Source organism: Schistocerca gregaria, chromosome 3 (assembly GCF_023897955.1).
Source record: "Schistocerca gregaria isolate iqSchGreg1 chromosome 3, iqSchGreg1.2, whole genome shotgun sequence".
NCBI lineage: Eukaryota > Metazoa > Arthropoda > Insecta > Orthoptera > Acrididae > Schistocerca > Schistocerca gregaria.
The window spans coordinates 211,074,995-211,101,269 of NC_064922.1; the positions used below are offsets into that span (position 1 = coordinate 211,074,995).

A 26,275-nucleotide genomic window follows, 5' to 3' on the forward strand; every position below is an offset into this window, starting at 1 on the left:
GTATGTTCTAATATTCTGCTGCATATCGACGTTAACGATATGGGCCTGTAATTTAGTGGATTACTCCTACTACCTTGCTTGAATATTGGTGTGACCTGTGTAACCTTCCCTCTCTTTGGGTACTGATCTTTCGTCGAGCGAACGGTTGTATATGATGTTCAGTACTGGTGCAACATCACGCCCATAGTGGGCTGAGTGTCACGTCATATTGCTTGCACAAATGGTTTCTGATGTGACATCCAACATGGAAGTAGAATCATATATGATAAATAATGTTAAGACTCATTGCTTAATAGGACTTCCCCAGTTCATCAGTACTACGGTTGCGCGTGTGACTCCGGCAGGGCACGTTAATACTGGCATCTAGTCACGTTTGCGGGGTTAGGGGGACAGTAGCTGTGGACATGAAGAATTTGTAACTAAAGTAGCTTATACCTACTTCATGAACAAGACAAATCTGGAAGAAGTGTAGGCCTTGTGTATTGAACCGGGGACCTAGAAACGACGGAGAGGCTTCGTCCCGCCGTAGCCCACAGTGGTTCACAACCCCACTGCCCCACACCGAACCCAGTGAACCACCCCCCTCTCCCGGTAACATCTCATACCAGACGAGTGTAACACCAAATTTTTACGTGATTGAGTAGTTATGATGTACTCGTAAGTGGAGACAGTGTTCGCGCAGCAATCGCCGACGTAGTGTGTAACTGAGGCGGAATAAAGGGAACCAGTCAGCATTCGCCGAGGCAGATGGAAAACCGCCTTAAGAAACATTCACAGGCTGGTCGGCTCACCGGACCTCGACACGGCAGCCGGCACCGGCTAGCCGGTTGTGAGAGTGAGGCGCTTACGGCACGTTTCAAAATGGTTCAAATGGCTCTAAGCACTATGGGACTTAACATCTGAGGTCATCGGTTCACTAGGCTTAGAACTACTTAAACCTAACTAACTTAAGGACATCACACATATCCATGCCCGAGGCAGGATTCGAACCTGCGACCGTAGCAGCCGCGCGGCGCCAGACTAAAGCCCCTAAAACCGCTCGGCCACAACGGCCGGCACGGGTCATTTCACACCTGGCCGACAGACGACGTGGGCGGCTAAACGACAGCCGACAGCGGCGCCCACTGAGTCGGGCCGTTGTCGGGGTCATGTGGAAATACCGGCGCAAGTGGTGGGGTATGCAGAACAGTACGAGCGCTACACATATAGGGTGGTACATTGATAGTGACTGAGCCAAATATCTCACGAAATAAGCACCAAACGAAAAATCTACAAAGAAACTCGTCTAGCTTGAAGGGGGGAAACCAGATGGCGCTATGATTGGCGCGCTATATGGCGCTGCCATAGGTCAAACAGATATCAACTGCGTTTTTTTTTTATCTAGGAACCCTCATTTTTATTACATATTCGTGTAGTATGTTAGGAAATATTAATGTTTTAGTTGGACTGCTTTTTTTGCTTTGTGATAGATGGCTCTGTAATAGTCATAAACGCGTAAGTCTGTGGTATCACGTAACATTCCGCCAGTGGCGACGGTATTTGATTCGTGATACATTACCCGTGTTAAAATGGACCGTTTCAATTGTGGAAAAGGTCGATATCGTGTTGATGTATGGCTATTGTGATCAAAATGCCCAACGGGCGTGTACTATGTATGCTACTCGGTATTCTGGACGACATCATCCAAGTGTCCGACAGTTCGCGGGATAGTTACGTTATTTAAGGAAACAGGAAGTGTTCAGCCACATGTGAAACGTCAACCACGACCTGCAACAAATGATGATGCCCAAGTATGTGTCTTAGCTGTTGTCGCGGCTAATCCGTACTTCCCCAGCAGACAAACTGCGCGAGAATCGGGAGTCTCAAAAACGTCGGTGTTGTGAATGATACATCAACATCGATTGCACCCTTGCCATATTTCTATGGACCAGGAATTGCATGGCGACGACTTTGAACGTCGTGTACAGTTCTGCCACCGGGCACAAGAGAAATTACGGGACGATGACAGATTTTTTGCACGCGTTCTGTTTAGCGACGAAGCGTCATTCACCAACAGCGGTAACGTAAACCGTCATAACATGCACTATTGGGCAACGGAAAATCCACGATGGCTGCGACAAGTGGAACATCAGCGACCTTGGCGGGTTAATGTATGGTGCGGCATTATGGGAGGAAGTATAATTGGCCCCCATTTTATTAATGGCAGTCTAATATATGCTGATTTCCTACGTAATGTTCTACATATGTTACTACAAGATGTTTCACTGCATGACAGAATGGCGATGTACTTCCAACATCATGGATGTCCGGCACATAGCTCGCGTGCGGCTGAAGCGGTATTGAATAGCATATTTCATGACAGGTGGATTGGTCGTCGAAGAACGTTCACCGGATCTGACGTCCCCTGATCTGTGGGGAAAGTTGAAGGATATTTGCTATCGTGATCCACCGACAACGCCTGACAACATGCGTCAGCGCATTGTCAATGCATGTGCGAACATTACGGCAGACGAACTACTCGCTGTTGAGAGGAATGTCGTTACACCTGTTGCCAAATGCATTGAGGTTGACGGACATCATTTTGAGCATTTATTGCATTAATGTGGTATTTGCAGGTAACCACGCTGTAACAGCATACGTTCTCAGAAATGATCAAGTTCACAAAGGTACATGTATCGCATTCGAACAACCGAAATAAAATATTCAATCGTACCTACCTTCTGTATTTTAATTTAAAAAACCTACCTGTTACCAACTGTTGGTCTAAAATTGTGAGCCATATGTTTGTGACTATTACAGCGCCATCTATCACAAAGTGCAAAAAGTGGTCCAACTGAAACATTCATATTTCTTCACGTACTACACGAACATATTATAAAAAAAAGGGGGTTCCTATTTAAAAAGACGCGGTTAATATCCGTTTCTATGTCAGCGCCATCTAGCGCAGGCCAACCATAGCGCACTTTGGTTTCCCCCTTCAAGCTAGACTTTTTTTTTAAGCTTATTTCGTGAGATATGTGGCCCGGGCACGATCAATGGACCACCCTGTCGACAACTATCGTGTGCCGGCCAGTTGTGTTTTGCTTTGTTGGTTGTTCAATCTTTTCTGGACATTTCTAGTCTACTGTGTCATGGCGGAAATTGATAACGAAGTCCTTATTCCATATGGGATAAGACTTTAGGTACTTATAAGGACAGAATACAAACAAGGAATGCATGGATCAAAGTTTGCAAAGAACTGAACGAAGCTTTGAACGACGTGTGACAAAGACAGAACGACTATGGTAAGTACAAATCTTTATTTTTTACGTTAAGTACAAATTTTTTTTACGTCAGTGGCACATTAAGTTTTCTGTCTACAGCACCAATTTGCTCTTGGCTCAAATTTTCCAGCTATGTTTTCAAAGTCGTCTTTGTTGGGTAGAGACATACATTCATAAGGCAGAGACCAAATAGCTTGACACACACATCTGACTATTTTACTGGTTGTGGAAATCCTTAACCAATGTTTTAATTTTTTAAGGTGATAACAAAAATATACATCCTTTAGGATAATTCTTTTTTTTTTAATTTTAGCTTTCGTTTTTTTTCCCACTTACATGATGGTAATTGTCAACGTTTGTAGAGGCTGGATACATTCTCCGAAGGATGTATTAAGGCGATGAATGGAACTCTTCATTCGTGCATGTAGAGCGTCTAAAGTTCGTAAACTCATCCGAAAATAATTTAAAAACTTATCTTCATCTCCCCTTAATCCCTCAAAAAGAATAAAGAATGCATCCACTTCGTCTCTTCTCATATTAAGTAGATGGACCCAATGAACACATCCTCTTCTTCTGTTTTTCAAACGCCAATAGCTGAACATGCACAAGACACGGAAGGACGGCAGGGCATGCCGGGCTGCTGTCAGCTACGTATGAATAGGCGGTAGGTCTCGTATCGGCCCGGCAAAAATACCGGCTTGTCGGCCTGCCGGGTTCATGTGAAATAAGCCTATCCGCCGGCCAGATTCGTCCCGGGGACCGGCACGCCTTGTCGCTCGGGAAAGTATAGGCCTTAGTCTCATTCCCCTTTCACACCGGTTCCCACCACCATTATCAAAGGTTGTAGAAAATATGTCCCGCCTTTTTTTCTTTTTAACCAAACATGTTTCAGCACCTCTGTTCTATCAACAGTGGGTTTATTGAAAACCGTAAGAAGTGAACGTTTTAGGCTGTAACCCATCTAACAAGTTTGGGTAAAAAGGAAAAAAGCGTGTTTACAAAAAGGCGGAACCTATATTCTACAATTTAAATGCAGACGGGGAAAGCAAGATAAGAGCTGCGGATCCATAAGATGAATATATTATCAGATGTGCCTGTAATAGAACTTATTTCGAAAATTGTCGTATATCACGAACAAATTTCTTCCTTCTTCAAACTGATTCTTCTAGTCTTGTGATTGATCACGACGAAAGTTCAGTTTCTGAGAATTTTATTGTTATTTAAGGCGGCGGGGGAAAGGGAGACGGGGCTGAAAGTAGATGCCATAGCTGTCTTCCACTCGCTGGGTACAGAAACGTGTGTTCTATCTTGTGCTACTCAAGCCCAGATTTGATAAAAAAAATGTACATTAAAAGGAGCGGAACTAGATGAAAACCATGTAAGGACATAATGTTAGTTGAATACAGAGTACGTTGAGCTAAATAAAAATATTGCTCCAGGTGAGGCTCGAACTCACAACCCCGGCATTGCTCACAACTTACTGTCTATAAGTACCGTGCGCTAACCGATTGCGCCACTGGAGCACTGAAGGAATGGAGCCTTATGACAGTTTATGATAGAGTTTGAATATTAGTTTAAATATATATTTTTTTACGGTTATTGTGTATGATATTTGCTGTTTATGTTTTTTCTCCTAATCTCTTTATATTCTCACTGCTCGAGTGCAATCATTGTTCCTAGCTTTATTAACTCTGAGATGGTTTTGAGTCAGAGAGGTTTTTTGTGAAAAATCCTGTATTTTGGAATTTGAAGTATAAAAACTGGAATTTCATTTAAAAGGTACTGGTAAAAATCTTTTTTAAAATTTATTGACTCTATATTTAATCACGGAATGCTCATCTACCAATTTACGTATAATTTAATAGTTATGAACACTGGCTGAAGTATTAAATATTTTGAATTATTATGTACTCAAATAAAACATTTCGTTGCTGTTCCACACATGTTACCTCGATAGACACCCATATATGTTTACAATATGTTTTGACATTAATTCAAGCGCAGAGATCCTATGCTGTGAATATCAGCTGTTCAAAATAAACACGTACGCGTCTATTGCAGAGATAATTTACATATACGTAGCAGAACACGTATTTTTACGTGGTCTCATTGTTAAAAAAAATACATTGTAAATTGTTTTACGTAGTTCTTACTTAATTACTGTTGCAATCAAATATTCGGTTTTCCTATTGAATAGAGCACTCGCCGAATTCGTTCAAGTGACAGGTAATTATTAGTAACCTTAAACAGATAGTTCCTAGATAACTGACAATTTCTCTATTTCTGGTAGTCATTGATAGTATCCTAATTATTGACAAAAATACCGGTGTCTCAGTATTAAGGGGCACACTTCGTTTGCTTTTTGCCGTACATACTAAATAACATAATTCTGCTGCAGTGTTTTCTTGCAGACTATGTCGAGTATCAGTTGATCATGAGCTGGTTTGATGCGTCTGGGATAGCTAGTCTTGCCAAAAATGCCCTGAAAGAAGCGCAGAAAACTATAGATAAAGCACTAGATATAAAGGAAGATGAGCAACATCCAGAGACACGAGATTCCACATTAGAAGCTGCAAGCGACGACTTTTTCGCTACATGGGGATTGAAGTCAGGAGTGGACACACTGGCGACGGATAAGCCTAGCGATACCGACATCACGTCCCAAAAGGAGTCGCCGAAAGGAAACAGTAAATTGAATATGACAGCAAGTTTATGGGGTTCTTTTACTGGATCTTTTTTTGAAAATCCTAGGACATCGGAAGGTAAGACATAACGATCTAAATCTTATTTCTCATCATTTGTTTAACACAAGCCATTTACTATTTGCGTCCTACTAAAGTTTTGTAGTTGCTTTCAAACGGAGACTACAGTAGCTATTTCCACCAAGCAAAATAGTAAATTCGAAGTACAAATTGTTGTCTGATTGACAATTCTGACTGAGCTGTAATCTCTCAATCTGCACTGTACAGATATACAAACATTTCTTATGTGCTATCATATTTACTCATTTCTCATTTCCTATTATTTTGAGGAGTACATTCTCGCCAGTTTCCACTATATGATACATAATTGCCAACAAAATGGTCATAGGTTTTTTACTGATTAATATACTAATTTTTGTAACTTTTCTTACGAGACCATATCTTTCTTTAAATGTTTTCCCCATCAGATTTTAGTGTCAAAATAGGAGTGCTCCGTCTCCTGTTAGATTTTCTCTCAAAGCTTAATCAGTGAACATCATTAGTGGTTCCTTTAAATTTCTTTTCCATTATGTAGTATATCTAGTTTGTATTTGACTGATCTTCAGAAAATGTCAACTTCACTGTGCTTCTCATTCTTTACCTTTATGTTTTATCCTCACCTTGGATTACAGTGTTGTTATCATCAGCAATTACTTTAAGTGTGCAGTTTCTGATATCAGTGTTTTTCAAAGAGATGATGTACATTGATTTCTGATGTTGAGGAGTATTTGCTATGACTCATTGGGTTTGACCACTGATGTAATGTTCTGGAGTGCTGTGGTGTCACTTTTCGGGCATGTACTCACAGTTTTGGTTTTAGTTGGCAAAGCCAATGTATGTGAAAGCAGAAAGATATAGTTTTGTAGCTTTCCCTAAGGTCTTTGTTAGGTTGGAAGTTGACAGTTTGGTTGTGAGTTGGCAAAGCCAGTTTGTGTGAAAGTAAAAAAATCATGGTTGTGGTGTCAGACGAATCTGTAGCTTTGCCTGAGATTGGCAGCTGAAAGTTTCGTTGTGAGTTGACGAAGTCAATGAATGTGAAACTAAAGGAAAGTAGTTGTTGTGACGACTGACCTGTAGCTTAGACGATTTGAAAAAAAAAATTGTCACTCATATCACAACACACATAAAGTTGCCATGTTGTTTATGTCATTTGTCACATGTTCCCTACATCACTGGTCAAAGCCCATAACTCGTTTATAGTACTCCTCAATATCCTATTTCTGGACTTTGTTCAGGGTAATTTAGAGAGAATGCTATATTGAAAAAGCTTCTCGTATGACTTTCATGGACCAGTATTATTTTCAAAGTTCATTGGTTGATGGATGTAGTCTGTGAAATGCAGGACTGTGATTTGGGATTGTTTCTATCAGAGTGTCAGTATTTCTCCTGCACCATATGGATGAGACAGGGAGACATTCCTGTTCATAGGTCATAATGTGGCATTGTAAATGGTACATGGCCAATATTGTATGTTGGCTCAGTTTATACACAGTAGCCTGTAAATTTCTTTGGCATGTCAACAACCTCATCACCTTCATTGTCATCTGGTACTTTCAATATAAGACTGATAAAACACCCTCTCCCCCTCCATCCCTTCCCCATAAACACACACACACAATTAAGTGTCTCGCCAATCCAGGGGAAGAATTACCATTTAAATGCCTTGTCTCGTCTCGTATAATACTAATTCTTAAAACTTTCACTGAATAGTTGGCATCTATTTTTTTAAGCATCTGCTAGTCCATATTTTTCAGCATTTCTGAGACACTTTCTCACAGATCAAATGAACCAGCATCCATACTTGCTGCCCTTCTTTGTATATATTCAATATCCTCTGCTATTCCTGTTTTGTATGGGTACCATTTACTTGAATAATATTTTATGATGGGTCATACAAGTGCTTTGTATTGATGCTGAAGTCCCATACTCCTTGACAGAGCGTAGGGGACAATGTGGGAGACCCGCACCGCTGTACTAGGCAAGGTCCTAGTGGAGGTGGTTTGCCATTGCCTTCCTCCGACCATAATGGGGATGAATGATGATGATGATGATGATGATGATGATGATGATGATGATGATGATGATGAAGAAGAAGATGAAGATGACACAACAACACCCAGTCATCTCGAGGCAGGTGAAAATCCCTGACCCCACCGGGAATTGAACCCTGGACCCTGTGCTCGGGAAGCGAGAACGGTACCGTGAAACCACGAGCTGGTAAACGACGACATTTGATGACTGACTACATTTGTCCAGTATCCTACCGATGAATCAAAATCTACACTCTGTTTTAGCTGCAACAGTTCCTATGTGATCATTCCATTTCATATCCCTACAAATTGTTACACCCAGATATATGTATGAGTTTAGTGACTCCAGTTGGGACTCACTGATATTGTAGTCAGAGAATATTACAGTTTTGCATTTTATAAATTGCATTAGTTTACATTTCATACTATTGAAGAAAATGCCAATCTTACCACCACTTTTGAAATCCTATCATATCTGACTGAATATTAATTCAGCATTTTCAGACAATACTTCATGAGGTATTAAAAAAAAAAAAAAAAATAGGAACCCATCCAAATTTGATGTCCAGATCATTTTCCTTTATTTCCATATGACCGCTTTCGAGCCGCTTGCTCATCGTCGCATCTATTTAAAAAATTTAATTTAAATTACAACTAGTTTGAATTACAAGTAGCTTAAGATTTATCTTTTGTAAGCTTCAAAAACTTTACAAAATTAGCTACAATACAACAGCTGACCAACATACTATTCATCACAGTTGCAGAGTAACCTGTCAAATATGGAACTGAAAGTTAACTGTCATGATGAACCATAGGCTAGTTTTTTCTCTCCTTGTGCACTTGCAGTCTACATCCACAATTATTTGCTAGATTTGTTCCAGTCTCTGTCTTCCTCTACAATTTTTACCATCTACAGCTCCCTCTAGTACCATGGAAGTCATTTCCTGAAATCTTAACACACGTCCCTTCTTCTTGTCGGCATTTTCTATATATTCCTTTCCTCACTAATTCTGAAGAGAACCTCATTATTCCTTACTTTATAAGTCCAACTAATTTTCAACATTGTTCTGTAGCACCACATCTCAAATGCTTCAACTCTCTTCTGCTCCAGTTTTCCCACCATCCATGTTTCATTAGTATACAATGCTGAGCTCGAAACAAACATTCTCAGAAATTTCTTCCTCAAATTAAGGCCTATGTTTGACACTAATAGATATCACTTGGCCAGGAGTGCTCTTTTTCCCAGTGCTAGTCTGCTTTTCATGCCCTCCTTGCTCTGTCCCATCATAGTTTACTTTGCCACCAAGGTAGCAAAATTCCTTAGCCTCATCTACTTCATTATTCCCAGTTCTGATGTTAAGTTTCGTGCTATACTCATTTCTGCTACTTTCATCTTCCTTGAATTTATTCTCAATCTGTATTCTATACTCATCAGATTGTTCATTCCATTCAACAGGTCTTGTAAGTACCATTCACTTTCACTGAGGATAGAAATGTCATCAGCAGATATTGTCATTGATATCATTTCATCTTGAATTTTGATCCCATTCTTGAACCTCTCTTTCATTTCCGTCATTGCTTCTTCGATTTACAGCTTGAACAGTAGGGGGGAAAGATTGCATCCTTGTCTACCCCTTTCTTTAATCCAAACACTTTGCTCTTGGGTCTTGCAGCCTTATTGTTCCTTCTTGGTTCATGCATGTGTTCTATATTGCTCACCTTTTTCTTCAGCTTACACTATTTTTCTCACAATTTCGAACATCTTGCACCATTTGACATTGTATAACACTTTTTCCAAGTTGACAAATCTTGTCAGTGTGTCTTGATTTTCCTTTACTCTTCCATTATCAATTGCGAGGTCAGAACTGGCTCTCTGGTGTCTTTACATATCCAAAAGTCAAACTGATCATTATCTAGCAGAAGCTCAATATTCTTTTCCATCCTTCTGGATATTATTCTTTCAGGAACTTGGATGCATGAGCAGTTAAGCTGATTACAATAATTCTCACACTTCTCAGCTCTTACTGTCTCCAAAATTGTGTGGATGATAATTTTCTGAAAGTCTGATGGTATATCATCGGTCTTATACATTCTATGCAGCAACTTGAATTGTTGCTTTTTTACCATTTCCCCCAGTGACTAGAAATTCCAATGGAATTTTATCTATTCCTTTTACCTTATTTAATTGTAAATCATGCAAAGTTATTTTAAATTCTGATTCTAATAAGGGATCCTCCCTCTCTACCCTGTTGGCTCCTGTTCCTTCTGTTATGTCAACACATGAGTCCATCCCCTCATGGCCTCATAGAGGCTTTCAGTGTACTGTTTCCACATATGTCGTCTCTCCTCAGCATTAAACTGTGGAATTTTCATTGTGCTCTTAAATGTTACTGTCCTTGCTTTTAATTTCTTTGAGGGTGGTTTTGTCTTTCCTATATGCTGAATCAGTTCTTTTGAAACCCATTCAATTTCTTCATATTTTTTGTGCAGCCCATTCACCTTAGCTTTCATGCACTTCCTATTTATTACATCCCAGAGTGACTTGTAGGCCTGTATTCTTGATTTTCCTTGAACATTTATGTTCTTCCTTCTTTCATTGATAAGCTGAAGTATTTCTTCTGTTACCTATAGTTTCTTCACAGTTACCTTCTTTCCAACTCCATCCTAACAGTGGCTACAAATATTGCCCCCCCCCCTCTTCCCCTCACCCCCCCCCCCCCTTAAGTATCTATGTGATCTTTGGGCAAGTTAGTGTGTAATTTCTGAAACACTTAAATGTGAGGCAGTGAAACTCATTTATAAAGGGGGCTATGAGTAAGTGATCTATAATTAAGGACATATCTCCTTCCAAGTTCTGCCTATTTATTTATTTAAATGATTAATGGAAAATCTCTTATAAATATGCAAAACAAATACTAACAAAAAGATAGAGGGGCTGGCCAGTACTTACCTCAGCTCAGTACAGCCGATAGATACACAAAATATCAGTACTACCTAGAGTATCTTTGGCTTCCCTCGGACACCTATGCCTCCATCTTTTCTACCCTCCCTGTTTACCTTTCCCCTGTTGCTTCATAACCTGGGTTGTGAGTAACTGAATCCAATTTCCCCTCTTCCCCTTTTTTTCCCCTCTCTCCTCCCTGACGAAGGAACAAAGTTCCGAAAGCAGGAACGTAAAATTGACTTCCAACAGAATATGGAACAACTTTCCTGTGAATGACCATTTTATGTCACTTCGGTGTTGCTTTGCTATGAAGCCAGCAGTAAATGGTCTCACGAACTCAGCCGTGGTAGAGCTACATTATAAAAGTTATTCTGTCAGCATCTGTGAGCTTTCCAAAACACTCAATTGTGTGAATTTTTATGTCCTTCTAGGGAAACTAGTCCTGGTGTTGGTGACAGTCTATTTGCATGGATGGAGTCATAGTTAAATAACTAAATGAAAAACCTGGGTATTAATTTATAGCTGTGCCCTAGACTTCATATTATGGAACTGGGTAGGGTAGTGCAGTTGTTACCACATTGGACTTATATTCGGGAGGATGATGGTTCAAACCTATGTTCAGCAATCCTGATTATAGGTTTCTTGTGATTTCCCTAAATCACTTAGGGCAAATGCCATAATGGCTCCTTTGAAAGGGCAATGCCAGTTTCCTTCACTAATCTGAGCTTCTGCTCCATCTCTAATGACCTCGTTATCAATGGGACGTTAAGCACTGATCTCTTACTACTCCTCCTCCTCCTCCTCCTCCGCCTCCTCCTCCTCCTCATCTCCTATGTGTGGAATTTCTTTTTGATTTATGAAGCTTCTTTGTATGCAACATTTTCTAGTAGTATGATTGGGGACATGAACGAGAGCTTATTTGCTTCAAACACGGGACAGACCATGAAACAGCTGTGCTAACACACTGAGAACTTCAGTTGTTTACTATGTTAGGGAAAGGTACAGACAAGGGAGTTAATGCAAGACGTTTTTGATAAGAGCTATTTTGCTCCTCACTTTTGGAAGGTATTTCCAAAGAGCAAGTCTCACCTAGCAATCTTCATGGATTCTTGAGGTTGCATAGTCCTCAGTCTTTTAGCCTTTTGGTGTATTCAGGAACACTCAACTGTTTTCTAGGCATTTTTATTAATATACAAAAAAAATGAAAATGTTATGAGTTGTTGTTGTTGTTGTTGTTGTGGTTGTGGTCTTCAGTCCTGAGACTGGTTTGATGCAGCTCTCCATGCTACTCTATCCTGTGCAAGCTTCTTCATCTCCCAGTACCTACTGCAACCTTCATCCTTCTGAATCTGCTTAGTGTATTCATCTCTTGGTCTCCCTCTACGATTTTTACCCTCCACGCTGCCCTCCAATGCAAAATTGGTGATCCCTTGATGCCTCAGAATATGTCCTACCAACCGATCCCTTCTTCTGGTCAAGTTGTGCCACAAACTTCTCTTCTCCCCAATCCTATTCAATACTTCCTCATTAGTTATGTGATCCACCCATCTAATCTTCAGCATTCTTCTGTAGCACCACATTTCGAAAGCTTCTATTCTCTTCTTGTCCAAACTATTTATTGTCCATGTTTCACTTCCATACATGGCTACACTCCATACAAATACTTTCAGAAACGACTTCCTGACACTTAAATCTATGCTCGATGTTAATAAATTTCTCTTCTTCAGAAACGCTTTCCTTGCCATTGCCAGTCTACATTTTATATCCTCTCTACTTCGACCATCATCAGTTATTTTGCTCCCCAAATAGCAAAACTCCTTTACTACTTTAAGTGTCTCATTTCCTAATCTAATTCCCTCAGCATCACCCGACTTAATTCGACTACATTCCATTATCCTCGTTTTGCTTTTGTTGATGTTCATCTTATACCCTCCTTTCAAGACACTGTCCATTCCATTCAACTGCTCTTCCAAGTCCTTTGCTGTCTCTGACAGAATTACAATGTCATCGGCAAACCTCAAAGTTTTTATTTCTTCTCCATGGATTTTAATACCTACCTCGAATTTTTCTTTTGTTTCCTTCACTGCTTGCTCAATATACAGATTGAATAACATCAGGCAGAGACTACAACCCTGTCTCGCTCTGTTCCCAACCACTGCTTACCTTTCATGTCCCTCGACTCTTATAACTGTCATCTGGTTTCTGTACAAATTGTAAATAGCCTTTCGCTCCCTGTATTTTACCCCTGCCACCTTTAGAATTTGAAAGAGAGTATTCCAGTCAACGTTGTCAAAAGCTTTCTCTAAGTCTACAAATGCTAGAAACGTAGGTTTGCCCTTCCTTACATTTCTACGGAATCCAAACTGATCTTCCCCGAGGTCGGCTTCTACTAGTTTTTCCATTTGTCTGTAAAGAATTCGCGTTAGTATTTTGCACCTGTGACTTATTAAACTGGTAGTTCAGTAATTTTCATACCTGTCAACACCTGTTTTCTTTGGGATTGGAATTATTATATTCTTCTTGAAGTCTGACAGAATTTCGCCTGTCTCATACATCTTGCTGTCCAGATGGTAGGGTTTTGTCAGGACTGGCTCTCCCAAGGCTGTCAGTAGTTCCGAAGGAATGTTGTCTACTCCCGGGGCCTTGTTTCGACTCAGGTCTTTCAGTGCTCTGTCAAACTTTTCACGCAGTACTGTATCTCCATTTTCATCATTACCTACATCCCCTTCCATTTTCATAATAATGTCCTCAAGTACATCGCCCTTGTATATAGACCCTCTATATACTCCTTCCACCTTTCTGCTTTCCCTTCTTTGCTTAGAACTGGGTTTCCATCTGAGCTCTTGATGTTCATACAAGTGGTTCTCTTATCTCCAAAGGTCTCTTTTCCTGTAGGCAGTATCTATCTTACCCCTAGTGAGATAAGCCTCTACATCCTTACATTTGTCCTCTAGCCATCCCTGCTTAGCCATTTTGCACTTCCTGTCGATCTCATTTTTGAGAAGTTTGTATTCCTTTTTGCCTGCTTCATTTACTGCATTTTTATATTTTCTCCTTTCATCAATTAAATTCAATATTTCTTCTGTTACCCAAGGATTTCTAGCAGCCCTCGTCTTTTTACCTACTTGATCCTCTGCTCCCTTCACTACTTCATCCCTCAAAGCTACCGGTTCTTCTTCTACTGTATTTCTTTCCCCCATTCCTGTCAATTGTTCCCTTATGCTCTCCCTGAAACTCTGTACAACCTCTGGTTCTTTCAGTTTATCCACGTCCCATCCCCTTAAATTCCCCCCTTTTTGCAGTTTCTTCAGTTTTAATCTACAGTTCATAACCAATAGATTGTGGTCAGAGTCCACATCTGCCGCTGGAAATGTCTTACAATTTAAAGCCTGGTTCCTAAATCTCTGTCTTACCATTATATAATCTATCTGAAACCTGTCAGTATCCCCAGGCTTCTTCCATGTATACAGCCTTCTTTTATGATTCTTGAACCAAGTGTTAGCTATGATTAAGTTGTGCTCTGTGAAAAAATTCTAACAGGCGGTTTCCTCTTTCATTTCTTTTCCCCAATCCATATTCACCTACTACGTTTCCTTCTCTGCCTTTTCCTCTTACCGAATTCCAGTCACCCAAGACTATTAAATTATCATCACCCTTCACTATCTGAATAATTTCTTTTATTTCATCATACATTTCTTCAATTTCTTCGTCATCTGCAGAGCTAGTTGGCATATAAACTTGTACTACTGTAGTAGGTGTGGGCTTCGTATCTATCTTGGCCACAATAATGCGTTCACTATGCTGTTTGTAGTAGCTTACCCGCATTCCTATTTTTCTATTAATTATTAAACCTACTCCTGCATTACCCCTATTTGATTTTGTGTTTATAACCCTGTAGTCACCTGACCAGAAGTCTTGTTCCTCCTGCCACCGAACTTCACTAATTCCCACTATATCTAACTTTAACCTATCCATTTCCCTTTTTAAATTTTCTAACCTACCTGCCCGATTAAGCGACCTGACATTCCAGACACTGATCCGTAGAACGCCAGTTTTCTTTCTCCTGATAACGACATCCTCTTGAGTAGTCCCCACCCGGAGATCTGAATGGGGGACTATTTTACCTCCTGAATATTTTACCCAAGAGGATGCCATCATCATTTAATCATACAGTAAAGCTGCATGCCCTCGGGAAAAATTACGGCTGTCGTTTCCCCTTGCTTTCAGCCGTTCACAGTACCAGCACAGCAAGGCCGTTTTGGTTATTGTTACAAGGCCAGATAAGTCAATCATCCAGACTGTTGCCCCTGCAACTACTGAAAAGGCTGCTGCCCCTCTTCTGGAACCACACGTTTGTCTGGCCTCTCAACAGATACCCCTCCGGTGTGGTTGCACCTACAGTCCGGCCATCTGTATCGCTGAGGCACGCAAGCCTCCCCACCAACGGCATGGTCCATGGTTCATGGGGGGGAGGGGGGGGGTGTTATGAGTAGGACACCGAAATCACAAAGCAAATTCAGTAAATTTGTTTTTACTAGTGAAGAACTAAAGTAAAACATTTCGAAAGAAGCAAAGCAATGTCATTAAGTTCCTAATACGGAAAGTGAAATTAGTAGACCATATATCCTAAAGAAGTAAATTCAATGTATTTTAGTTTGTATTTGTGAAGATGAGATTGCTGCACTCCCCCCCCCCCCCCCCCCCCCCCAAAAAAAAAAAAAAAAAAAAAAAAAAAAACCTCACTCGTTTTAAGAAAACAAACAGTGCCATCTATTGCTGCTTTGGAATACTACACAATGCAGATCATGACACTGAGGTAAACGTCTGAACTACTGAACTGAAGAGACAGTTTTATGTAAAAACTTGAAAATAAGATATCTTTTTTTTATAAACCCCATAGCTTACTACAAGCTATGCTCATCTTACCCATGAAAATCACGTGAAAAGTTCTAGTAGTTTTGGAGATTAGCGTTTTCCAACTGGTAGACAGAACAGATTTAGATAAAAATTTAAAGTATGATGTCTTTTTTACTGTTATCCCCCAACTTTGATGAAATAAAGCCTGTACATACCTCTAAGCTACATTCAAGCTAACACTGAAAACTCAGAGAAAATTCACCTAGTGGTTTTGGAGATTGGTATGTTCAAACAGACAGACAAGATGGTTTTACAGTTTATTATCAGTATAGATAAAGAAGAGAGGGTCATGTAAACAAATGTTCACTCTTAAGAGTGGTCAAACATTAAATACAGTGTGCCATAGGGTTTGGTGCTTGATCTGCACCTGTTCTTGACATACATAAACAATTTGCCTGGATATTGGAGGATGCTTCAAGAACTGTTGTACTGCATTTACTGATGAGGCAGGTATGCTGATCAGAAGCCTAGGAGCATCCCTACCAAACACAAACAGGAGAACAATGGCACTGGTGTATAACTAGCTCGAAAGCAAACCCATTACCCCTTGACAACGAGTTGTACAACACAGTTTCAGAGAAATAAGAGTCGGTGTTAGTTACCTTTGAGATTGGATGTGGTGAGTTAATATTAGTCAAGAATGCCATTATCAGAACCTCACTGAGTTTGAATGAGGTCGTGTAATAGGGCTACGAGAAGCTGAATATTCCTTCTGTGATATTGCAGAAAGACATGGCAGAATTGTAGCCACAGTACATGATTGCAGGCAGTGTTGGCCACGAGAATGTATGATTGCAAGAAGACTGGGCTCCAGACAGCCACATGGTGCTATTGAGAGGGAAGACTGTTGGGTTCAGTGTGTGGCTCCAGAATGACATACTGCATCTGTAGCGGTAATTTGAGCAGCAGTTGACACCACACTGACAACGAACTGTTACAAATTGGTCACTTCTAGGGCAACTCTGAGCCAGATACCCTGTAGTGTGTATTCCACTGACTCCAAACCATCACCATTTGTGACATCAGTGGTGTCAAGCACGAGCTAATTGCAGGACAGAGTGTTTTCTGATGAAAGCTGGTTCTGCCTAGGTGCCAGTGATGGTCATGTGTTGGTTAGGTGGGGACCTGCAATCAACCTGCCTGCGTGTTACACACACTGGAGTTATGGTTTGGCATGTGATTCCATTTGATGGCAGGAGAATTCTTGTTATCGCATGCACCTGACTGCAAATTTGTACATCATTTTGGTGATTCTGCCTCTTGTGATGCTGTTCATGGACAGCATTCCACAGAGCATTTTCCAACAGAATAACACTCGCCCACGTACCGTTGTTGTAACTCAACAGGCTCTCTAACCCAACATGCTCTAGAGAGTGTCCACATTTGCCTTGGCCTGCTCGATCACCAGAACTGTCTCCAATCAAGCACATCTGGGACATTATTGGATAACGACTCCAGCATCATCCACAAACTGCATTACTGTCTCTGTATTGACAGACCAAGTGCAACAGGCATGGATCTCTATCCCACAAAATGACATGCAGCACCTGGACAACATGACATATGCATGTCTGCATGCATGCATTCAACTGTATGGAGGTTTCATGGGTTATTAATGTACCAGCATTCCAGATGTATGCGTAAACCCTACCATCAAATCACCGAAAGAGGGTGCATTATTGGCATTTGAGAGAATGTGATGCATCCATCCAGGAAATTGCTGCTCTTGTGGGACGAAGTGTTTTGGCAGTGCAAGGGGTGTGTGCCGAATGGTTCGCGGAGGGTCATAGAACATGATGATATGGGTCATGTTGCACCACCCAGACCCCCCCCCCCTCCCCCTTTCCCCTCATCCTAATGCCATTGCAGGACAGATCTTCGTTCTCCGTAACTCTGGTGCAACAGTGGAACACAGGGGTGACACATGGGTTAATGTGCATCGCCCACTTCTTCGCCTACCTTTGATGAATATGTGTATGGAAAAATGTCATTGGGGACAGGAATGACATCAGATAGTGTTTTCGAATGAATCCACATTCTCATTGTTTGAAAATTATGGCTGTATTTTGGTTTGCCACTGATGGAGGGAGCAACATCACAGTGACTGCATTCTCACAACTCTAGGCCATATGGTGTCGGGTGCTGCTGAGTGCAACCACAAATCACAGTTGGTGTGTATCCAGGGCACTGTGACCAGTGTGATCTGAGTTAATGACATCCTGTGACCTGTATCCATACCCTTTGTGTCCCCAGATGCCATTTTTCAGCAAGACAATGCACAACCCACATGTTGCTGCGTCAACAGTTGCCTTGTTGGTCAAGGGATGTCAGCCCATTGCCGTGGCCCATGAGATCACCAGACCTGTTGCCAATCGAAAATGTGTGGGATGTGGTGAAATGATGGGTGCAGTGCTGTCACCTTATTCCAACCATCACAGATGAACTTTGGAACCAGGTGAATGCAGCATTGATTGCTGTACCATAGGATGCCATTCATGCCTTGTACGCATTGATGCCATCATGCATGGAACAAGTTGTCAGGGTCCATGGCAGTTCCTGTGCCTAAGAGGCAACAGGACACATGCTCAACTGTGGTGACTGAAATGCTAATCACTTGTGCAGAACATGCTAATGTACATGTCCTGTGAATATGAATGTCCTATTTCTTGTCATTCAGGATGTTCTGTTTTTTTTCTGAACATGAATGTAATGTCTTCAAAGTAACCACCTTTCAGTACAGTTAATCTGTTCAAAGCAGCTCCAAGACTAATGATAATTATTTCTTAAATAGTAGTCAGTATACACATATCAAACACAGTATGATGATAGTAACCTTGAGTGTGCTGAGAGGGATGTGTTTGTATGTTTTGCAGGTAATGCTGGAGTATATGGTGATGAAAACTCAGATCCAGTGTCATTGCAGCCTAAAAAAGGTGGTCTCATTCGCACAAGTTCTCTCAAGCATGATTCCAGGAACAAAGATGCAAGCATAGCTGCAAAGAAGAGAAAGAAGAGCTGGGATGAAGGGGGAGTTCTCAGTTACATGGATAGTGATGAGACATCAGCACTTGGTGACGATCCAAGTGAACTTCGCTCAGATGAAGGATTTAGCCGGAGTAAACTAGTTGTAGAGAGTGAAGATGCAGATGCAGATGCTGAGTGTTGTGCAGTGGACCATAAAGTTGTGACTGTGGGCCAAAGTACTGAAGATGGAGATCAGAATGCTGTGGTTGTTACTCATAGGCGTGAACTTCCATCGACAGGTAGCTTTAAACATAATAGACTATCTGTCATTTCTTCTGAAAGTGACAAAAAGTCATCAGAGAGTGTTGAAGTGATTGGTTCGGAATGTGGCAGCAGTTTCACAACATCTCCAGAGTCAGAACTGGGTCTTATGAGTCCAGATATGTCTGTGTCGTCTTCAGTAACAGGTGTTAGGTCATGTGCTGCTACTAGTTCTCCAGAGTCTGTAGAGGTTATCCCAGATACAACAAGCTCTGTAGAGGTTCTGGGGGACCCATGTAGTGGACGAACGTCACGGACTACTTCATCACCGTACATCTCTCCTGAAAGTGCAGTTGCGCCTTGCTCATATGAAGAAGCATTTGGAGAGCTGCAGACGCCAGTCGAGATGTAAGTTGTGATTCAGTTTTTAATATTTATTTTGTTGAAACAAACAGTTAAAAAAGTCAAGGATGGAATAACTTCAATGTTTTGAAAAGGATACATTGTTATAAAGGCAATGTTGAGTCACACTGACAAGCACAACTAAAAAAACTGCTATTCATTCTGACTTTGCACAGAAAGCCATTCATCTGAAGTAGAAAACACGTACAGACTCACATACATGCAATTCACACACATGGCCACTGCCTTTGACCACTGTGGCCAGGCTGAGTTGTAAGTACACCTTATGGGAGGAGCAACCTTTTGCTGGGGTTCGGTGGAGGCAGGGGGTGGGGGAGGGGGGCATAGCAGGGTGGGGTGGGGGAAGGTGTAGTGCTGCTTGTGGGAACATGCAGGGACAGGGTAGTGCTAATTGGTGCAGTGTCTGGAGATTTTGGTGATGGGGGAAGGGGGAGCAGAAAAGCAGAGAAGTAGAAAAGAGTATGTTGATGATATAGAAGGCTGTTGAGCTGGAGTAGGAGTAGGGAAGGGGATAGGTAAGTGGAAGACAGGGATTCTCAAAGGGTATGGGTATGTCAGATACACCATATTGCAAGGAGAGTCCCACCTGCCCAACTCAAAAAATCTGGTTTTGGTAGTAAGGATCCAGATGAAGCAGGTTGTGAAGCAGTCATTGAACTGAGGCATGTTCAGCAATTGGATGGTGTAGCTGTCTCTTGGCCACAGTTTGACAGTGGCTATTCATGCAATCAGGCAACTTGTCAGCTGTCATGCCCTTGTAGTAAACAGCATAGTTTGGTTACACCTTAGTTAATAGACCACATGGCTGCTTTCATAGGTAGCCCTGCTTTTGATGGGAGAGGAGATGCCTCTGAGCAGACTGAAGTAGGTGGTGGTAGGAAGATTTATGGGACAGGTCTTGCATCTAGGCCTATTGCAGGGATATAAGTCTTGAGGTAGGGTTGGGGACAAAGGTGGAGTAGGGATGTAAAAGGATATTATGAAGGTCTGGTGTGCAGTGGAACAGCACTATGAGAGGGGTGGGAATGTTGGTGGGTAGGATATTCCTCATTTCAGGGCATGAGGGAGAGTAATTGAAAGCCTGACAGAAAATGTTATTCAGTTGCCCCAGTCGTGAGCGGTACTGAGTTGCAATGGGAGTGTTCCTTTGTGGCCAGACACTGGGTATGTGGGAAGTGGTAGGTGACTGGAGAATAATGCACTGGAGGTCTTTTTTCGTACAAGATTGGGTGGGTAATTTCAGTCCATGAAGGCACCAGTGAGACCCTTGATATATTTGGAGAGAGAGCCCTGTTAATGCAGATGCAGCTACCACAGCTGGTTGTGCTGGATTGAAGGACTTCCTGGTATGGAGTGGGTCAAAGTGGAGGTATTACTAGTGGCTGTTACGTTTGCTATGGCCAGAGGTCAACGTGTAGCCATTCTTGAAGAGGAGGTCGACATTGAAGAAAGTGGCTTGTAGGGTTGAGGAGGACCAGGTGAAGTAAATGGGGGAGAAGGTGTCATTACGGAGAAATTTGGATAGGACATCCTCACCCTCATTCTAGATCAATAGGTAAGATTTTGGCATACTGGATGGTCAGGAAGGATTCCTTGGGATGCCCTAGGCCATCAATACCTCTGTCCATAACCACCTTACCAGCTACCATCGATACCTCTACTTTGACAGCCACCACTCAATCCATATCAGGAATTCCCTTCAATACAACCTAGCCACCCATGTGTGTGTCACATCTCCAGCAACAAGCAGGCCCTCTCCAAATATACCAAGGCCCTAACTGTGGCGTTCACAGACTGAAATTACCCACCCAATCTTGTACAGAAACGGATCTCCAATACCTTGTCTCTCCAGTCACCTACCACCTCTCACACATCCACACTCTAACCACAAAGAAGCACTCCCCTCATGACTCTGTACTACCCAGGATTGGAGCAAGTGAACGTCATCCCCCCCCCCCCGGGGTTTTGACTACCTCTTGCCATGCCCTGAAATGTGGAGTATCCTACCCAACATCCTTACCAAGCCTCTCACAGTAGTATTCCAGCACCCACTGAAACCCTGCAATATCCTTTTCCATCCCTATTTCATCCATGCACCCACTCCTTGCTCTGTCTCATATCTTTGAAATAGATGTAAATGCAAGACTTATCCCACACATCCTCCCACCACCAACTACTCCAGTAAATCACAGATGTCTCCTGTCCCATCAAAGGCAGGGTTACCTGTGAAAGAAACCATGTGATCCACAAACTATGCAGCAACCAACATGCTGTTTTCTATGCGGACAAGACAACTATCAGGCTGTCTGTCGGCATAAATGGCCACTGTCAAACTGGGGCAAAGAGTCAGCTGGACCACGCAGTTGCTGTATGTGGTGCTCAGTGCAATGAGCTTCAGTTCAATGATTGCTTCACAGCCTGCTCCATCTGGATCTTTCCTGCCAACACCAGGTTTTCTGAACTTAACAGGTGGGAATTCTCCCTGCAATGTTTTCTACTTTCCCATAAGCCCCCGACTCAATCTTCGCTAGTACCTGCCCTCTACATACGTATCCCCTCCCTTCTCCCAATGAAGCACAGCATAGCTTTCTATTTCAAGAACACACCCTTGTAATTCACTATTTTTTCCATTCCTCTCCCTCCCCACTGCTCCCCCTCGTCACTCCTCCCCCCTCCTTCCACCACCACCCCTCCTCCCACTCCTCTCCCCTCCTCCCACTCCTCTCCCCTCCTCCCACTCCTCTCCCCTCCTCCCACTCCTCCAACCTCCTCCCACTCCTCCACCCTCCTCTCACCTCCTCCCACTCCTCCCCCCTCCTCCCACTCCCCACCCCTCGCCCTTCCTAAACCACCTAGCAGCGAAACCTTTCCCCATCACATTCCTGCATGTTCCCACAATCAGCACTACACGTTCCCACAGTCCACTTTGCTTTGCTGCCCTACTCGCCCCATGCCGCCACCAAACAGCAAGTCCTTGTTGGGCAGAATTACTATAGAAATGAAAATTCAGTAATAGATACGCACCAGTACTTACCAATAGCAGATGATTATCCCCAATGGATTGATGTCCAAGAAATCAGTTCTACATGTGAAACCATTAATAAAAAAAAAAGATGCCCCTAAGAATTCAATACCAAACACGAAACAAAAAATGTTTAATAATTAAAATAATTAACAAACAATCCACCACCATTTCAAAATAAAAACCTTTCTTTCCTTGCCAAAAACATTCTCCCCACACCTTCCAAAAAAATCCTCAAGCAAACAGCTATTCTGTGGAACATTCTTCCTACAAACATACTTCTGTGAATGACTGTGTAGCAATGAAATTCTCCTTTTCTCTCTCACAATAATAATCTTTATTGTCCTCCAATAACCTTCAATTATATTTGTAGATATTCCTGTTCTTTTATCCCTAAATTCAATGAAATGATTCACAGCCAAATGCATGTACCAAGCTTCATGTAACCCCTTCAACTGACCCACCATCCGTGATAATGGACCAATCTGCTGTGTAACTTTTTACTAACTGAAACACAATACAAGCTATCTTATCTCTAAATACCTTAAAATCATGTCTGGAGAAGAGTGATCTCTTGACACAACTGTCCCTGACACCTGTGGTCCAATAACATCTCCCATTTATTTGTTTACTTTTATTTATTTATTTTTTGTTGTATTTTGCAAATTGTGACTTATCTATTTCTATATCTTCCAGCCCACCGATTTTTGTCTCTTTTTCATAACAAAATCCGAACAAACTTCCTGGCAAAACAAATACCAGTCTGTGACATTTTCACAGTCTGTCTATATCTCATGAGCCGCAAGCCAAACAAGAGATCTTAAGCAAAAGTAGTAAGAAAGTAGAAAAATTGTTTTCATAGGAAGCCATGATTTATCAAACCACATCTCGCTATGAGTAGATTACCACATAAGATCTTTTCAGCAGCACCACATATACAAATCATTCACGCATTTCTTGGAAACGCTGCCACAAACACTACAGATACAATAACTAGCAATTAGGCTGTACTGTCTGGCAAAACTGATTACATTCATCGGTTCTCTCAGTTCATCAGCCAATATCAAAATAGCGAAATGAACAGGAGGAATTTGGGATTATTTTCCGTACCTTCAAAATCAGCAACAGAATTGGGCTCCGCAACTGCCTCCGTATTTTGCATTACTGCTAATACTTAAAAAACAATTTCAAATCCTGTGCAAAGACAGATTTCCATTTCTGATGAACATCAAAGACTAACATATTACTTTCTCTATGAAACAACAAGATTACATTCGATAGAATGTAAGGTTACATGGAAAATCAGTTCAAAATACACACAACAATATGAGATTGCAGCAGCCATCAGATCAAAGGTCAAAGCTAGTAGCTAGTATTGAACATTCCACTATACCTGACTGAGTCTGTGAGACTTGTTATCTGTAGTGATTCATGAGCATAAAAGTTTCTCTTCATACCTTTTGCCATCAGCTGTAGTCGTGGCTTCATTAGTATCAAACATAGGGGGAGGACAATATGTATGTTTTGCATTTTATTATATGTAGCCACACGTTTCTTTTTCTAACCCATCTTTAATTCATTTGTATAATTTTTTTACCCCCTCCCCCTTAAATGTTGATTTTAGTTCTTGACTTTCCAAAACTTCTTACATTAATTCCTTCATTAGTTTTCTCTTGACCTTCCTTTAATTCTTTTAATCCCTTTGTACATTGCTCTTGACTTTCCTTAAATTTCTTTCATTCCTTACTGTTTTCTGTTGACTGTTCTTTGTGATTTTGTCTTATCACGTTGAATAGCACCATCATATCCAAGTGACATATCCGGAGGGGACTGATGCTCGGTTTTACTAACAAGTAAGGTCCCCTCTAACCCTTCCTGCTTTTGCATGTGTGACTTTGGTAGTTTAATTTGATCATAAGTTGCTTGTCTAAGAAATCTTCCTTAGTCACACCCTCACCTTTGAGTCCTGCACTATGATATTCTCCCTCTCTAATGAGCCAAGCTCACGCAGCATTATCTAGTGATACGTTTCTTTCTGTGACTGTTGTTTGCTGTTCAATGTTGCAGTAATGAAACTGTGCTGCCCACTGTGTGTTGCCATGTTGGACATCTAATCCAGGTTGCTGTCAGTTGCCATCTCTCACACAATCTTTTTGATGCTGACACACATTTTTACTGTATCTCTCTACGTGGTTGCTTTACTGTTTTGTTTGTTTCTCATTATTGCATCCCAGAGTTCTCTGTTTTGACTGCTCTTCACTGAAAAGCTAGTTCTTTCACAATAATCCATGTCTAACCTCCTCCATACCTTCTTTTATATTAATTTCTGGTGATCAGGCATGTCAGAGAGAACATGCTTTCTTCGCAAAATAAATGTAATTGTGTTACCTAATATGAAAAGTGTCTCTCTGCTTGATGAATATTAAAGTTCCTCAGAACATTAGGTGAAAAAATGTTTTGGTGGAAGGATAAACCATTTTACTTCATTTATTGATACTTTGCAAGCAACACATCAGCTAACAATGTCTAGACCCAATCATGTTCATATTAACAGCTAAATGTATTCCATTTTCATACTGAAGTTCGCTGTTGCTGTATTGCTTATCCAAATTATTCTGCCACATAATAACTGTCCACAGTAGCCCTTTCATAATTGTTCAAATCATAAGTTCTGCTAATGGAAGCTACTGAGTAAGAACAACGATACTGTTTCTTCCACTAATTTCATAGGTAATTACGTTCTCCTTCTGCGAATAAACTGAATTATTACCCCCTATTACCCCACTGACTGACATAATACTTTCAAACTCATAAATCACCACTTCAGCAAACTGTTTAAATAATTTTAATGCAATGCAGCCACACGTGTTACACATGGAATGACATCTCCCACCTTGTATTATGGCACATGATGGGTAGTGCTAGTGCATTGTTGAAAATAACTGCAAGACAGTCCCCATTCCGAAAAAAAAATGCACTCAGCTCAAAAAGTCCCAGATAACAACCGATACATAAAGGTTACGATTTACTATGTGATACTACCTTTGATAGTAGTAGTCCTTACATGGATGACACACAAAATGAATGTAATAAGTATTGTATCACTTCAGTGTGTAGTTTAATTGCTCCTGACTGCTATGTGGCCATCCCAGTGCTTGATTAGGTTACTCAGGATCACCAAATGGTCTGTGAAAATATTATTTAATTAACACAGCATACAGTGCTTAACTATGTAATGTAATTGTAAACTGCAAAAAGTCTGAATGCAAATTATTTGATTGAAGCCTAAGGACATATAATCATTATTCAAAGAATCTACAGTGCACATAATATCATTACAGGCTCTTTACTGCCTACAATGTGTGGCTTTCACAGGGGCGCCACTTTATCATAAGAACCTGTATGCCTCTGTGATGCTGGGGGCTGTGCTGGTGGTTGCATAGCTACTAGCATGGCCACCCAAGCTTGGCAGGCCTCAGCAGAGGGGCCTGATGAAGACGTCTGTCAGTGTAGGGGAGGGATGGCTGTGTGTTTCTCCAGGGAGCTCTGCCAGCAGTAGTTGGGCACAGGAACGGTGGTGTCAGGTTTCCCAAGCTGGGAACTGGCCAGCATCACCAGACATCTTTTCCCATAAACTCTGGGCATAAATCAAGAACTACTGTTAGTCACAGCAGGTGGAACATTGTGTGTCTTGGGAAAAGGAGCTTTGG

The 26,275-nt window shown here is 41.4% G+C and overlaps 1 protein-coding gene and 1 non-coding gene across 5 annotated transcripts in view; one reads left to right on the forward strand and one right to left on the reverse strand.

Annotated features, from left to right (window-relative positions):
• Nucleotides 1-4,694: 4,694 nt before the first annotated feature.
• On the reverse strand, nt 4,695-4,786 carry Trnai-uau (transfer RNA isoleucine (anticodon UAU)). The gene is given in 2 exon segments: nt 4,695-4,730; nt 4,749-4,786. It is a non-coding gene; the product is annotated as a tRNA-Ile (tRNA).
• A 493-nt stretch (nt 4,787-5,279) lies between these two features.
• Nucleotides 5,280-26,275, forward strand: part of LOC126354519 (TATA element modulatory factor) — a 136,899-nt gene continuing 115,903 nt past the window's right edge. Inside the window, exons 1-3 of one of the 4 annotated variants that reach the window (XM_050004240.1) lie at nt 5,280-5,489; nt 5,662-6,025; nt 18,769-19,528. In XM_050004240.1, the coding sequence (XP_049860197.1) occupies nt 5,698-6,025; nt 18,769-19,528 (1,088 nt within the window). In that variant the 5' untranslated portion in view covers nt 5,280-5,489; nt 5,662-5,697. The remainder of the gene's footprint in view (nt 5,490-5,661; nt 6,026-18,768; nt 19,529-26,275) is intronic. The other 3 variants (XM_050004239.1, XM_050004238.1, XM_050004241.1) reach the window with 3 other exon arrangements.